At 36.8% G+C, this 17,592-nt stretch overlaps 1 protein-coding gene across 1 annotated transcript in view; it reads left to right on the top strand.

Annotated features, from left to right (window-relative positions):
• LOC121412993 (probable protein phosphatase 2C T23F11.1) overlaps positions 1–17,391 on the top strand; it is a 35,223-nt gene extending 17,832 nt beyond the window's left edge. Inside the window, exons 3-9 of the mRNA XM_041605759.1 lie at positions 3,363–3,443; positions 5,073–5,204; positions 8,331–8,404; positions 8,883–9,024; positions 9,455–9,538; positions 10,870–11,015; positions 11,455–17,391. Of these exons, the coding sequence (XP_041461693.1) occupies positions 3,363–3,443; positions 5,073–5,204; positions 8,331–8,404; positions 8,883–9,024; positions 9,455–9,538; positions 10,870–11,015; positions 11,455–11,628 (833 nt within the window). The 3' untranslated portion in view covers positions 11,629–17,391. The remainder of the gene's footprint in view (positions 1–3,362; positions 3,444–5,072; positions 5,205–8,330; positions 8,405–8,882; positions 9,025–9,454; positions 9,539–10,869; positions 11,016–11,454) is intronic.
• The last annotated feature ends 201 nt before the right edge of the window (positions 17,392–17,592 follow it).

Here is a 17,592-nt window from a genome sequence, read left to right as displayed (position 1 = left end):
GGGGGTCACGCGTGTGTATAGCAATATATTTGACTGCCCCCCCCCCCCCCCCCCGGGTTACCACAATTGGTATCTTTAAAGCAAGTATTGTACTCAGTCAAACTTGTGATTCTATAGCGCTCAGCCATCTGCCTACAGGTATATGGATGGACAGGTATACATGTATCATAAAAGGGTTCCCAGCTTATTATGTTGTATCAGAACCTGTGTAAAGGAATCACCTGTCTATAAAGACCGCAATTTGTTGGGTATCAACCACAGGCAGAGTCTTCACCTGTATTGATTTTGGTATAATTGATTTTATTGCCAGATGCATCATAAAACACATGTTGCATTAAAAAGGTTTATGTGATCTAAAATATGACATTTATTGATGAATCTACAAAATGAGAATGTGTAAGGCCATTCTTTGCAAAATATGTGACCAAAATTATGACAAATCTTGACTTTAATTAGTTATAACTCTCAAAAGTTAATATTAATTCAATGTTTATCTGACAACAACAGCTATTATTTGGAATTATTTCATGCTGACAACAATATGCATGTTCAAGGTCAGAGGTCAAAAGAAGTGGGTCACGTGTGTGACTTCAGTGTCACACACATGCTAAATCTATAAACTTTTGAGAGTTATAACAAATTAAAGTCAAGATTTCTCATAATTTTGGTCACACACATGACCAAGAATGGCCCATTAATTGAGAAGATCAGGTCCCTAGGAAAGATAAGATTTTGTTTGCTTTATTTTGGTACATGTTGTATGTACATATGCATCCATGTTAAAACCCTTCTAAAGCATAACGGGGTGAACATCTCGGGATTCATGTAGCTTTTTGATATCCAATGTCTGAAGGGCCTTTACTTCCAGAAATCTAAATATTTCTTAGAAAGAACCTGCTTGATATGAAATATTGGAATGGTAGAATAAATAGTTTACTGTGTACTATAACATCATTGAACCTCAGTCAGTACCATCATTTAGACTGACTCCCGATTGTTTCCTTCGGAACCCCTTCATGTGTATACAGCTTTTGGTAGAAATCTGCAGTCAGTCAGTCACTCAGTAATTGGTAGTTTGCCAAAGGTCAAGGTCCACTGAGATATCATGTGGTATGATGATTGCTCGAATGAACCATCCGGTTGTATAGGCCTACATCAATAGGTAGGCTTGTTCTTAAACACTCCCAGTCATACATGTATTTAATGCCAGTTGTGGTAACAATCTCCAAATGAGTTTGAACAGAATCAAATGATTAAAAATATGTGCCGAATAGCTCTGAAAGAAAATGTGTAATTGGTGAGAAATAAAGCAAAATATGCATAGAATTCCATCAGATGTCAGGTATTTTTCCAAGCAATATTAGTTCACTGTCCCACATATGACTTTTTGTGTAAGTGATCGTCAGAATTATAGGTTATCATTTAAGATTTCATGATTTCATAAAGACAAGTTTATTTCAATGTACCAGATCTAGATCTATGATAATAGGGCGATAATTAAATCTGCATTAATAAGACTAGCTTGCTTGTGAAATCATTTTTTGCTGCAACTACTTTGTTTTACCTTTATATAGCTGTAAATTTGGGAGACCGACATTTAATTGATCTATTGTTAAATAGGTATTAATATAGCATACACATAAGTATGTCATAATTGGATGGGTCAAGTGTAAAAAAAAATGGCTGTGTCCTCTCTTCAGGCACGCGGAGTGATTTCACTGTAGTTGTAGATCTTGTGTCTTTACTGTTTTCAAATTCATCAATTACCCCAGAAAAATACCTTTAGATTTGGGCAACCTGCTTTGACCAATACTAAAAAAAGATACGGTATAGATGGATCATATGTAATATTATCTCCTCTCCAGGCCTGCGCACACGTTTAATGTGAGCACATTAAAAACTGTAAATAGCAACTTTGTGGGCATTGTGGCTTTGGGTTGTTCTTGCCCTATTGTAGATCTGACTGGAAGTTGGAACAGTGGAATTCACTATCTTTTCTGCTTTTTATTTTCATCATGATACCCTTATAAAGTGTAAGAATAGACTAAAAATGGGATTAATTTCAGAATCTGCCTTTAAGTGATCTTCTTGTGCCTATAGGGTAAGGTTTTTTTTCACAATTACCTATTTTTATGAAGGACAGCTCGGGGATTGAAATCTCATAATTGCTGTTCACTATGCAAAGGGCTATGGCATGAAAGCTTTAACTGGAATTCATGTTGCCAAATGTATCACATTTGAAGTTTCTTTCAAGCTAAGTTGGAACATCCCCTCAAAGTGGTTGCCACTGTTCCTGATTCATTCTTCACAAAACCAATATTCTGACTTCTGAGACCTAGATAAATTGTACATGCAGACCTATAAAGAGATTTTTTAAAATCGTTGATATTGATCTGATTTGACATAAATTTCACTTGTGGAATTCATATGGAGGTTCTACGAGGTATCGGATAGAGTGCCCCCCCCCCCCCTGCTCACGTTTGAGAGACAGGGAATACAATTTTTTTGTACTCCTGAGACACCTTCGAAAAGCACCTCAAGCGGGCTTGTCAGGATAACATGCTTTACAGGGTAGGAGAGGTGGTCTTGTACGATTTCCTAAGAACTTTTCTTTACTTTACTGTTTGAACTGATAGATTCAACAAAGAAATTATTCTGTTTTGGAAAAAAAAGGAAAGCAAATTAACAAGGAAAAAATAGTCAAAACTGACTAGTTTGCCTATTCAAAATAACAACAACAGCCCTTTAATATATATAGTGGATATAATTGACAGAATCAAGGAATAGTTTTGAAAGTCAGATTGGATTAGCAGTTTGTGTTGATGAAAAAACGATTTGTGTGCATACTGGTACGTCCTATTCAAAACCTGCTTCACAGTACACAAAAGATATGTCGTTTTTGATAGCAATCATATTAAAACCTATCTACAACATTCACAGTACACAAAAGACATTTTGTGCAGCAATCATATTAAAAATGCATGTTAGAGCAAATTGCACTATGAATAATGATACCAGGTAAATTATTCCCTGGAATATGGTGTATAGTTTACGAAGCTCTTAAAGGTCAACTAGACTATAAATATTTCTGCATAGTGGTACTTTCATTAGAAGTATTGTTGCGTTTTGGGGGGCAAGAGTGCTACTTTTCAGACTAAAGTTTCAATTCAGAACTTTTCGACATATTTTTAGCTGTAGAAAACATCTTTTTTCATGTAGTGTAGAGCTCATTTCGGATGATTTTCAGACTTTTTGAATCTATTCTATGTGTATATAGAATTAGGGGGAGGTGAGGGAGGGCTGCATTCCTCACTCCATTGAGTTTAGTTGCTATTTTGCCTTAATATGTACAATTCAACCAGATATGGAAGATGCACACACAATGATACTAAGTATTGATGGAGAGAATGCTTCTTTCTTTGCAGTTTATGATGGACATGGAGGTAAGGCATTTTCACTGTAGATAATGATGATGATGATGATATTAATCATTATTTGTGATTATTTTTATTGTTATTTATTAGTAGTAGTAGTACATGTATTAGTAGCACACATATCTGTTATAACGGCCCTCAAGACATGATCATTCGGCATCAATACATAAACTTAAATCAGTATGAGTACATAGAATTGAAAAAATTGACAAGAAAAAATATGCAATCAATTGATCTTGCAAGATTTGATGTCTGATGGCAATGTTGCATTTCATTGAAATCAGTATACTGATTACATCTTTCAGAAAACGCCCTTTTTTCTCTGATTCGAGATCTGAAAGACATTTCCTTTTATGACCGAGAATGAGGGACATTGAACATACCTTTTATTTCAAATTCTATCCGCATTTTTTATTGCGATGCATGTTACTTTTATAATTTGATAATCAATTATATTTTGGACACACCCCAAAACAGATTGTATTTGTACAATATGAGGCTATACATGTACAGTGTCCAGTACAGTCATATTATTCATAACCACTTTCATTACACATCCATACATTACTTGATGAGGTGATTCCCCTTGCACATTTTCAAAAGCTAAATCGGAATAATGATCGCACAATTGGTGTAGATTATATGCTAATTGCCTCCTAATTGGAAGGCTTGTGTTGAAAATGATTGTTCACAACTCAATTGATTTGATGATGAAGTTGTTAATGGGGGTTAATGATTCTAATGCATTGAGGAAATATTGCTGTTCATCCCATGCATATTTCATTATAATGCAAACATACTTTGAAGTCAAACATTCTGCATAGACTGTAAAGTAAACAATAGAGTAAAGAATGCACGTACAAGTTCTTTAGGAATGTTAATAAAGCAAACTTGAAGTTTGACAACTGCAAGTGTCAACCGGCATCAACTGCTCACAAATGGTTCTAAATGCACATATCTTGATAACAAGCAATGAACACTGTAATAAAGCCTAGGACAAAGAGGGATTTGAATTTAAAGGTCAAGTCCATCCCAGAAAAAATGTTGATTTGAATAAATAGATAAAAATCAAATTAGCATAACGCTGAGAATTTCATCAAATTGGATGTACAGTAAAGTTATGACATTTTAAAATGTCATAACATGCAAATGAGACAGTCAATGATGTTCTCACTCACTATTTCTTTTGTTTTTTATTGTTTGAGCTATACAATATTTCATTTTTTACAAATTTGACAATAAGAACCAACTTGACCAACCATGTAATATTAAACAAAGGTAATTCTACAGAATTAATTGTTGTTTCACTTGACAATGAGGAGAAAAGTAAAATATTTCATATAATAAAATACAAAAGAAATAGTGAGTGGGTGACATCAGTCAATTCTCATTTGCATACTGACCAGGATGTGTAAATAACTGTTTTGTGAAATTAAGCGAAAATTTAAAATGTCATAACTTACTTATTTTACATCCGATTTTGATGACATTTTCAGTGATATGCTTATTGAATTTTTCTGTTTTTATTTAGATCAACTTTTTGTTGGGGTGGACTTGTCCTTTAATAATGAACCTCTACCAGGTTTGAGCAATATTTTCATCTTTTTCAACTTGATTTGTGTCCTTAATTTTCTTCAGGAGCGAAGGTAGCACGATATGCTGGAGAGCATCTGCATCGAAAGCTAACCAACCAACCGACATACAAGACAGGAAACATCCACTTAGCAATCAGGGAATCATTCTTAAACTTAGATGAAGATATGCTAAAAGGTATTTATTTTGTGCTTTACAGATGTAATGTATGTTGTGTAATCTCTGTCGATTTTTTTTTATAATGTCAGACTACCTGACTACCTGCAGAAAATTGACTGATTTTTCATTGATAAGCTACAGATTTTCAACATTTTCCTAATTTATACATTGATTTTTTTTCATGGGATTGTGTGTAATCAAGAAAGATCTCCCTCTTTCCTCGGTAAATTCATCCTGACTGATGAATAATAGAGTTTGCAGCTCTGTTTGTGGTTGTGGGCCCCATCTTACAAAGAGTTACACTTGATCTAATCAACCATAGCAATGGAAAGCCAACAACGCCAACATCTAAAATACATGATCAAAATATTTCCTAAATGCTGTAGGGAAGACCGGGGTTAGTTGGAACATGGGGTAATGTGAAACATTGAAATTTTCTTTAGCACCTGTAGAGTAAATTTATGCAATACTGCCCTCAATTTATTGCTATTAATAATACAACAGTTGTAGTATCAATAACAATAAATTGAGGGCAGAATTGCATAAATTTACTTTACAGGCGCTAAAGAAAATTACAATGTTTCAACTTACCCCATGTTCCAACTAACCCCGGTCTCCCCTATATTCATAATTCATATTTTTCTTGAAAATTCAGTGTGCTTCTCTTTGTTTACGAAGGATATTTTGGAAATTTCCTGATGAAAAAATTACGACGTTGATGGATCATTCCTAAACTGCTTAAAGATACTGTATAAGCTGTTTTCGCAAATTGCCAATTGGCCGCGAATTTAACAACACGCAAAAAATTGACACATTTATTAGTGCCAATATCCCCAACTGCAAAGCTTTGCTATTGAAAACATCTTGTATATAGTGAAAAAGTTGAGATATGTACCTCTATTATATACAAAAAATAAGATTTAGAAAGTACAGTGATTCAAAAAGTTAGCTTAGAATTTCACTTTTTTGATTTCTCAAAAATCAGAGCCTTATTTTCTAACGTAATTTTATCATATTCATTCACTCACATTCACTGTAATTTGATTTTATTATCATCTGATTGACTCTATACACACATATTGGCAGCTATTTGCATACTCATTAATATTCATAAGTCACGTGACCAGAGCTTTTATAGGTGTAAGATTCTTTTCACAAAATTCAACATTTTTGTACTTTTATCAACTTTTTTAAAAAGGAATCTAACAAAACACAATTCCAAAGATTGCTTAACCCTTCAGATTACAGATCAAACTGACATGATGAATTTTCAGATCTAAAAGGGCAAGTCCACCCCAACAAAAACTTTAATTGAATAAAAAGACAAAAATCCAACAAGCAGAACACTGAAAATTTCATTAAATCGGATGTAAAATAAGAAAGTTATGACATTTTAAAGTTTCGCTTCATTTCACAAAACAGTTATATGCACACCTCGGTCGGTATGCAAATGAGGGAACTGATGACATCATTATTTCTTTTGTATTTTATTATATGAAATATGAAATATTTTGATTTTCTCGTCATTGTCATGTGAAATGAAGTTTCATTCCTCCCTGAACACGTGGAATTCCATTATTTTAACATTTTGTGCTTCAGGCAAGGAGGTCCTAATCGTCATATTCGTAAAAATTGAAATATTGTATAATTCAAACAATAAAAAACAAAAGAAATAGTGAGTGAGTGACATCATCAACTCTCTCATTTGGATGTGGCTGGCTCGTTCATATACATGTAACTATTTTGTTAAAAGTAAGCGAAACTTTGAAATGTCATAACTTTCTTATTTTATATCCGATTTTGATGAAATTTTCAGCATTGCGCTTGTCTGATTTTTCTCTATTGATTCAAATCAGCATTTTTCTGAGGTGGACTTGACCTTAAAGGTAAAAAAAGTGAAATTTAAGCCACCTTTTTCCACACTTTGTAACTGTTTTTAATGGGACATCGTTATGTACAAAAGACATCAGCATGGGACTTTCAGGAGAATAGATTTGCACTAGTTTCACTACTTTGAAATGCTGTGAAAGTGTTTTGGACATCTTGCGATGGCAAATTTAACACCCAGCGAAAATGTCGGGACCCCCGCGATTCGCGAAAAATTCTGTACGCAAAAATAACAGCTTGTACAGTAATGCATAAAGAGTAATGATTGATCCAATCAACTTCAAGTATATGGAAATATACTTGAGGCTGATTGGATCAATCATAATTCATTGTAAGATAGGGCCCTGGTTTGAATAGTAATTTAAGCAGGGTAAACAGGTCTGAAAGCAGATAAGAATCAATAGCGCCATCTCGAGTCCTCAACTACTCACACCTGTCCAGTTTCCTGACCCATAATGCTAGTGTAGTCTAGTTTTTTCAATTCAATTCTTTATTTCATTTCCATTTAAAACATAATACAAAGTAATATAAAGTAATACAAATCAAGTACAATTTCACAGAAGGGCATTCTTACTTCATAAAACAAACATAAAAAACAGTATAATATAGAGCATAAATGGAAATGAGGGGGATCCACTAAAAAACAAAGCTTGTAAAAGTGTGGATCACCCTTGGAAATGAAGAAAGTTTAGTAATATGGACTCACTTGAATGATAACATGCTAATTAACTACTTAGTACATTTATACCGCAATGATTATGTTAGCAAGTAGCAAAATAATTACTTTTTTTCTCAAACATTTTAGTTTCTCTGTATGAATGCAATTATAGGTCAATTTGTTCTCTGTAGTATTATAGTAAATATCTGAAAATGCACATTTTAAGACTATGTATTTATAACACACAGTCATTGAGAGGCCATACGCAGTTCATTCCCCCTTTAAATTGAAAATCATTTGCCTGGTGTAAATGGGCCTTTATAATCCATGTTGATGTAAGGAGGAGTGTATTAATCCACAGCGATTCATGACGGATGATTCACAAGTGAGATTACCTGTGGATTATGCTCAGATCAAAATGAAGTATCCCGTAGGAAGAAACCTTTACCAAAAGAAGAAATAGGGATTTCCCCTTGAAACATGTAATATGCCAAGTGTCATCAGGCCCATTAGAATTGTAATAAGATTGTAATGGCAACATTGTTAATTATTTATCCTGACTACATTTTCTATTTAAAAAAAAAAATCATTTCTTTTAGATGAAACAATGAAAGATGAACCAGCCGGTACGACAGCTCTAGTCGCTGTGTTGAAAAATAATAAAGTTTATTGTGTAAGTATTGTATTTTAAGTCCTGAGTTCTTTTTTTTTTGGAGGAGGGGTGAAGGGTATAATCCTTTCTTGAGCTACTGGCTAAAATATCTGTACGTGGAATGATATATTTGTGCATTTCATGATATATTCATGATAATGATAATGATGATATTAGTATAGGCTCTTATTAAGGCAATGTTACATTACCCTTGCAAAAATAGTATACCAATATAGGTGTTTGGTGCTTACTAATTGATTAGGAGATTAAATTCTTTTGGTACCCATTTACCTCTCCCGGGTTAAGTGCAGCATGATGCGGTGAATTTCTTGCTGAGGGAAGTTAGCGCTGAGAGTCACAACTACTAGACAATTGTGCTTCTAGATATTATTATTGTTGTTAATATGGTTTTCTTGATGTTGTTCTTTGCATTTGTTATTACTACTGTTATTTTGTTATTGTTATTGATTATGATTTACTTCATATTTTTCCACTTCAGGGAAATGTAGGTGATTCACGTTGTGTGATGAGTATCTGTGGTCATGCGAAGCCTCTGTCGTTTGACCACAAACCGGGCAATGAGAACGAGAGTAGGAGAATAATCGCAGCTGGTGGATGGGTAGAATTTGATAGAGTAAATGGTAAGATGATTTGAATTTGGAACTGTTACATATTAAGCTGCAGGTAAAGTTATGCCCTACATTACAAATTACCGGAATATGGTCTTGTGCTAAATGTGATAAACCAATTTTCCTTCCTATATTGAAGGAGAATGAAACCCATGGAACAAGTTGGCTTCGAGCACATACTTTACAGACTTAAAATACGAAAGCTACTCTCAAAGATTATATATTTAAATTATCAGTCCATTCCATGCTTGAAAAGGGGTTTTATATGAATAAAACATAAATATGGGGATATTTTATTTAGATAGGGCACCCGATCATATTCAATTTTGATGTAAAATGCACTAATTTATTTAGTAAAACTCATGGATTTTTTGAGGGAGGGTTTTACCCCAAAATAAAAGCTTTATTCCGAAGAAATATGATTTTTTTTTGTCTGATGCAGGAAACCTTGCATTATCAAGAGCATTAGGAGATTTTGTCTTCAAAAGGAATACAAGGAAACCACCAGAGGAACAGATAGTGACGGGTGAGTAGTGATTCCATATTAGTCGATTTGGTATGGTGCCCTCGTGGAGGCCAATGCCCTGATCCTAACTGAGTCATACCAGACAAAGTGTTATATCTTCTGGCCAGGAGCATGGCAGTTGATATGTTGTGCCTAGATACCTTGGAAAATGCCTGTTTCTCTCCTCTTCCTCCTCCACTCCTGCTCTCCATCCCTCCCTGATTACACCTCTTCACATTCTCCAACTCTTCATCGTCTCCACTCACCAGCCTTGCCTTCTTCACCTTTTCCTTTTCTCCCCCTTTTCCCTCTTCCACCTCTTCCCCCTTTCCCCCTCTTTCTACTATTTCTCTTTCTGCTATATCTCTTTCCCCACTCCCCCCGTTCACCTTCCTTCCCTCTCTCTCTCTTCCCCTCTTTCTCTTTCCCCACTGCTCCTCTTCCCCTTCCCCTTTCTTATTCCCCTCTTCATCTTTTCTTTTCTTTCCTTCCTCTCCCCCACATCCCCTCCTCCTCTTCCACTCTTGCCCTCCCTCTTCCCCCTCTTCCTTGCCCCCCCCCACTCTTCTTCTTTTTCCCACTTCCTCCTTTCCCCTCTCCATTTCTTCTCTTTCCCCTCTTGCCACATTTCTCCCCCTCATCCACTGTCTGCTCCTCATCTCCCCCATTTTCTTTCTCTGACTTCACCTCTCTCCCTCCCCGTTTTTTTCTTCTTCATCTTTCCCCTCTTACTCTTTCCCCATTTATCCTACTTCTTCCTCTTTCCCACCTGTTCCACTGTCTCCTCATCCCCTCCCCCACGTTGTTCCACCTTTCTCCCTCCTCTTCTCATCATCTTTCCCCTCTCTATTCCCTCTCTTTCAATATTCCCTCCCTCCTTCTCTTTCTCTCCCTGATTTCACCTGTTTCCCTCTCCTCCCTGCCTCTTCTCACTCTTCCTCTTGCCCCATCTCCCCTTCCCTGTTCTTATTCTGCATCTTCCCCCTACCTTCTTTCTACTTCCTCTTTCTCCCACCTCTTCTACCGTACTCTTCTCCCTCTCTGCTCTGCCTATCCCCTTCCTCTCTAAGAATTGAAATGTGAGGTTTCCTCTTTTTGATTAAAAATGCTTTAGAAAATGCAAGGAACAAGCCACAATGCAGAAAAGATCAAAACAATCTGTATGAAAAATTGCATGGGTCATGTTGTGTTTACCCCTGGATCCAAACTCTGAATCTGATTGTTATTATGTAAAGAGTCCAAACAATTAACAATTATTTTGATTATTACATTTGCAGTATTTCATATCTCCCTCCAGTTACATGTATTAAAGTCAGTGTCGTTGAAATATGATATGATCCTTCTTTTTTCAGCTGTACCCGATGTAACCGAAACAGAAATCAATTCCGATTGCGAGTTCTTATTATTAGCATGCGATGGTATCTGGGATGTGCTCACTAATCAGGAAGTAGTGGACTTTGTACGAACCAGGATAGCAAATAAGATGGATGAAGGACAGGTATGTTGCACTTTTCAATCAGAAAACCTTGTTCGGAAAAACTTTCAGAAGTTTTTAAACCATACCCTCATGGATAACAATATGCATATATCTGTTGCTGGGCTTGCGCCCTGAGTGTCTTCAAACGGTGTGTGCTCTTAACAAAATAACGCCATTACTATAGTATGTAGTGCCATTTATCTAGATACAATTTGTTCTGAGGTGGACTATTATATACAGTACACACTTCGGAATATCTAGGGACAAAAATATATATCTCTAATAAAATTATTTAATTTAATTGAAATTGAATTGACTATTAAATATTACTCTTATTCTGAATCTATTGTACCATTGTTTTTACAGAACATTTGAAGGTTTCAAATGGATTAAGGACCAGTATACTGTATTTTTTCCTGTACCCAAATTTTATTTCATACTAATCCTGTTTGATAAACAGATATGCGAAGAACTAATGAACAGATGTCTGGCTCCGGATTGCTCGATGGGCGGGCTTGGATGCGATAACATGACGGTGGTCCTGGTTAGCTTGCTTCAAGGAAAATCATACGATGAACTCAGTGCCAAGTGCGCGAAACCAAAGTCAGACAAGTGTCCGTTTGAGATGGAGTAAAGGCTTCAGGAGCAGCTGTGGGGGAGGAGATTCCGGTGCATTAATCTCAAAGTGGACGCTGCGTGAATGGTATTAGAGCCAATTACATGGACAGGACGGCTTGTTACCTGCTGCATTTGCATTTTTGCGATCATTATCCTTTGAGAAACGCTCAGTGTGAGAAGAACCGCTGACTCTGTTCCACCTGGGGCATATTTCATGAAACTTCTTATCTGTGATTTTCACTGACGTATCTACTCTTGGCCAATCAGATGGAAGGAATTCAGTAGCTTATAACAAATTGTGAAGATCACCGAGTATTTGTTTCATGGAAGACTTCCCTGTTCTGCAAAGGAAACTAGTCTGTCTTTGCAAGCTTAGGGTGTGGGGTGGGGGTGGTAGAACACTTGACATTATCCACTTGACAGCATATACATGTTATTGTTTTTTCCATGATCGCGGCAGATAACACAAAATTCTTTATATGTCATTTTGTTGTACATAGTGATATTGTTGGAGCAAACAACACTATCTCTCTGTTAAAATCTTTTTCTTTTTTTTCAGTTTTGTTTGAAGGGAGATATAATATCTAATTTGTTTTCACTCCAAATATGACCTCTTGACCTTGTGATCTTCCCAGAATGCAATGATAATTCTATATTGTTCATATGCATGACCAGCACTCCTTTCCTGTTTCTTACAACACCGATTTTATTATGTCTGCCTCAGATGTTACGATCTTTAAATAATAGGGATGTATCTAGAAATATTTTATTCCAAGACGCAATGTTATTATTATTACTATTACTCCGGCTTTAGCTCTAGCTGCCTTTCAGCGCTCATGCATTCATGGAATTAATCATGCCAGGAACCCATTCACCTCACCTGGGTTGAGTGCAGCCAATTTGGGTAAATTTCTTGTCGAAGGAAATTACGCCATGGCTGGGATTCGAATCCATGACCCTCTGTTTCAAAATCAGAAGACTAATCTACTGGGCCACAACGCTCTATTAAAGAGCTTAGATAGCTTCCTCCCTCCCCTTCAAGATCTGGGTCTCATAACAAAGGTTAGCAATTAATCGAACGCTTGATTTTCATGATTGATTGTACATTGATGTCAATGCGATCAATTGTAGAAAAATGTTATACAGTCATTGCTAAGTTTCCAACTCATCTAATTGCCAACTCGTCTACTATCATTTGGTCTACCATCAGTTCGTCCACTCACCACATGGTCTACTTTCATTTAGTGTAAGCCATTCCGTCTAATAACCAGTTAGTCCAGTAGCCATTTAGTCCATAAAACCATCTGGTCTAATTAAACCAAAGTGTTAATTGTGTAAAATGAATGAAAAGAAAATGGGTATTAGACCAACTGGTTATTAGACGAAATGGTAATAGACGAACTGGTGATTAAGTAGTGTTGATGGGACCAAATGGTTAAAGACAAATGTTGATGGACAGAATGGCATTAGACTAGTGAAGGTAGACCATGAAGTGAGTGGACGAGTTGGCAGTAGACGAATTGGCAATTTACCATTCATAATACATAGCCAATGGGAGATCGTTCACAGTGTTGGTCTGTCCGCTTTAAGTTTTCCTCGCATCCCCGACCATTACAATGCAGCCTACGGACAGGGTACAGATTAGGTATTAGTATTTTTCAAGAAACTGATGTCTTTAAGGCCCCCATTCCATAGAGGGGAGACCTTTGAAAGACCAAACATTGGCAAGATCTTACAGCAGTCTCCTAGATCACTGAAATTGTTCATCTCTATGAAATGGCTCAGTCTCAGAAAGACACCTCAAAGAACTCTGAACGACTGATTGATACGTCTTGTCTTACTGGACTTGGACTAGTCCTGTAGATATCTTTCAATGGTCTTCCAGAGATCTCTTATGCAACAAGTGATCATCTTTCAGAATTCTTTCCATGGACTTTTCCTGGTCTTTCAAGGATCTTTCAATGATCTCTCATGAGTCTTACAGTGATCTCTGTAAAAATTTTGAGAGACTATCGAAAGACCATTGAAAGACTGGTGAGAACTTTAAAAGTTCATCGAAAGACCGCTGAGAGACTGTTTTGGGAAATCATGAGGACCACAAAGATCACTGAAAAATCCATCAGGAATTGTGAAAGAGCTCGGAGATCTTTGAAAGTTTGCTGAAAGACCCTTGAAAGATCAAGCAAGTTTCATGGTCTTACAGCAGTCTTTCAGAGGTCTTGCTCTCTGTAATGGGGGTTTAACTAAGGAATATGTCGGGGCATTGTCTTACAAATAGTTACGATTGATCCAATCAACCACAACTATGGAAAGCCATCAACATCCATAATACATGTTCAAAAAAATTTCTGTATGCTGTATATTCATACGTTCATTGTTCATTTGACCATTCAGTATGCTTATCTTTGTTTTCAAAGGACATTCTGCAAATTTCCTAAAGAAAAAATTATGACATTGATGGATTTCCATTAGAACAAAGTTGGCTCAGTCGGTGAAGCGTCTGCCTGTCGAACCAAAGATCATGGGTTAGAGTCCACTCCAGTCGGATGACTGAAACCAGTGCGTTGTGTGTAAACGTCTCTCCCCTGTTGCATAGATGCATGTTACAGTGGAAAACACTCCATCCCTCGCATAGGACGTTAAATGGAGGCCCCGTGTAGGGGAAAGTCACCACCTTTGCACGTTAGGAACCCACTGCATGATTCGTATAGGAGTAGGGGGAAACCCTGGTGTAGAGGTCCACCTGCACTTCCCCAATCAGTTATATCGGGAGGAGAGACCTGCAGGTCACAGTGATTCAGTTCGCTTTTTGCCTCCCTGGCACAGGCGACGCCAAACAAACGCTGATAACATACTCGAGGTTGATTATATCACTCGTACATGTAACTCTTTGTATGACGGGGTGCTGATGTGTTATCAGAACAGCACTGTATTCGCCATTTCGAGGTTTCAGATGTTTTTATTCAGTCCTTGCTTGCTTGTACAATTTCTTCAGTGCATTCACACACTTTATTTTCATCATGTGTATTGTTAATTGTGTGTTGAGTATTGAATATAATTTACATAATTATTTCTTAGTGTGGCATTATACCCGTCAATTATGACATATGATTTTGACTACTATTAAGCACACGCAAACAGATCTTTATTTAATTGGTTGTTTTCTATGAGCATAGATATATTTTATACTACAAGCATTCTACTGCATTTTTTAAACTCAGATTTTTTTTTCTTGTCCTGAGTTTAAGCGGACATTTACCTGTTGCATTTATTCATGAGGTTATTCAGTCACTATGTTATGATGACCAGGGATTTGTTTCATAATAACAAATGAGCAATTTCCTTAGCACGTCTACAATCAGCCAATCAAATTGGAGGATTTCAGTAGCTTTAAACTGCTATCGCAAGTTAGGTGTTGTAACAAGTTTTATGAAATGGGTTCCTGATGTTGGGTGCACTTAAAACTTTGAATTAAGGGTCATGCATTGAAAAGAAAAATATTGCTTTGATACGATGAATCTGATTACTGCAATTATAATTTTCCCACTGCCTAGCACAGGTGATTATAATCTGTGGACATTTTCAATACTTTGCAAAGAGTGAAATTGGAAATTTCTTTACGACTGGGATAATCTGCATATGTACACAAAGTTTATACACAATAACTTCCAATGCTAGGGCCAATGTTCTGACGTCGCGTTTGGTCTAAGTCTGTGCTAGAATTATGGAAAGCCACACGTGTCAAAATTTTGTGTACATTTTATGCTAATCATGTTTACTGTGCTCTTTCCAAATCCTGGATTGGTGACGACTGCTGTCTGATTAATCCTTCCCAGATATTTAAAAATGATTTGAGAGTCAAATGAGCTGCTTCATCTAACCTCGTTTGTAAGAGACTTAAGTCACAACTCGCTGTCCACAGTCAAACCACAGCTTTAGACCACAGAGTTTGAATCAAACGTGACTTCAGGGTACAGGCTTGAGAGGGTGTCGCAAGAAAATCTTAGCAATCAATTGCAAATTTCAGTTGCAAAATCACAAGTGATAGATAAATTTGATAATTATAGCAAATCAATAAGATTTGTGGTTGATTTTAAGACCTAAAATTGACCAGCAATTTGGTAGATTCACCATACGGTGCGCCATCTATCGATTGCGGCGGACAGGCCAATCTCTATTTTCAGGGTCGTCATGCACGCAGCAGGCGCAGGCAGCACACAATGCCAGTTTATTGTACGTGACTGTGATGCTACAAAAATTAAAACCATATAAAGGCAAAAGCGGAAGAAGAATTCGCAAATATTTTGCAAAGAAATATGTGGCAAATTTCTCTCCAGTCACCTCCTGGACCCTGATAAACAGCATAATTTCATGAAAGCGGGCGTAGCTGCATTGGCCAGCACAGCATAATCGCATGCATGCACTAGCACGCGCAGCAGATCTCTACGTCTACCCATGAGGCATCGTAAATTTTGGCCTGTCCGCTGCAACCTACCTGTGGCGCACCATATTGTGAATCTTCTGAATCGGTTGCAAGTTTTTTTTACAACATCCGATTAAATCTTAAGTCATATATAGGGCTCTTTCCAATGAAAAAGCACAGTACAATATAACAGCAGAGTTGGCTTGTCTTTATTTACTCCAGGGGGTGGGTTTCACTAAGGGTAATGACAGCCGAAGTGGAGTTACTCCGGAGCGGAGTCCAGAAGGAGTTACTCCACTTTGGAGGGCAGTGTGAAAAGTCAAGGATTATTTTGATCCAGATTCAAAGCCGAGTACTCCACCAATTCGAGAAGAGGGTTACAAACGGATTTAGTTCGCACAGGAAGTGCAGTATCCCCTATCACGCGCTTCACTTCATTTCCGCATGGGGACATTCCGTGTGCCACACATATGGCGCGAACTTGCTTGGAAACCGTGGAAACGACAGCGGATACACCGCTGCGGAGCTTGCGAGTTTGAAAGGGGGTGTAATGTCGGTACGCGGTACAAGCGTATCAACTCAATCTGGAGTAACTCCACTTCGACTTCAGTATGAAATCAGCATTAGAGTCATGCTTAATGGACAAGTCCACCCCCACAGAAAGTTAATTTGAATAAAAAGAGAAAGAATCAGATGTAAAATAAGAAAGTTATGACATTTGTAAATTTCACTTAATTTCACAAAAACATCTGCACATCCTGGTCGGTTTGCAAATGAGGGAACTAATGGCATCCCTCACTCACTATTTCTTTGTATTTTATTAAATGAAATGTGAAATATTCTAATTTTCTCCTCACTGTCATGTGAAAGGAGTTTTTATTCCTCCCTAAATATGTGGAATTACCATTTTTAACATTTTGTGGTTCAGTGGAGTTGGTTCTTATTGGCAAAGTTGTAAAAATGGAAATATTGCATAATTCAAACAATTAGAAACAGAAGAAATAGGTAGTGAGGGACATCATCAACCATCTAATTTGCATCTCACTGATTGGCGCATATGACTATTTTGTGAAAACTAGCGAAACTCCAAAATGTCATTACTTACTTCTTTTACATCCGATTTTGATGAAATTTTCAGCGTAATGCTTGTTGAATTTTTCTTTATAGATTTTAAATCAACAGTTTTTACGGTGGACTTGACATTTTAATGTCAACTTGCCTGTTATTTAATGCTTAATCTGATGGTAGTGCGTGTCCCGTGCGCTTAATCTGACCAATGCGGTGATGCTTTGTTTAGTGCAAGCAACTGTTAGTGCCACTCTAAGTCACATTAAATCTTTGTGAAACACCCCCCCCAAAAAAAAATTGTTAATTTACAAAAGGAAACCATAGATTAAAAACATACTTGTCTGGCTAATGGGTGCTAGCGTTTGTGCACCAGCTTCCCGAGGGAGGAGATATAAGGTTATACATATCTCAAAGCAATGTAACGATGGTGAATATGAAAGAAATATCAAGTATTTCGTGTGTGAAAAAGATGCACAATTCTATTGCTTG

This window comes from Lytechinus variegatus, chromosome 1 (genome assembly GCF_018143015.1).
Source record: "Lytechinus variegatus isolate NC3 chromosome 1, Lvar_3.0, whole genome shotgun sequence".
Taxonomy (NCBI): domain Eukaryota; kingdom Metazoa; phylum Echinodermata; class Echinoidea; order Temnopleuroida; family Toxopneustidae; genus Lytechinus; species Lytechinus variegatus.
The sequence above is the reverse complement of the archived record's forward strand: the minus strand, read 5'-3'. Positions and strand labels throughout refer to the sequence as shown.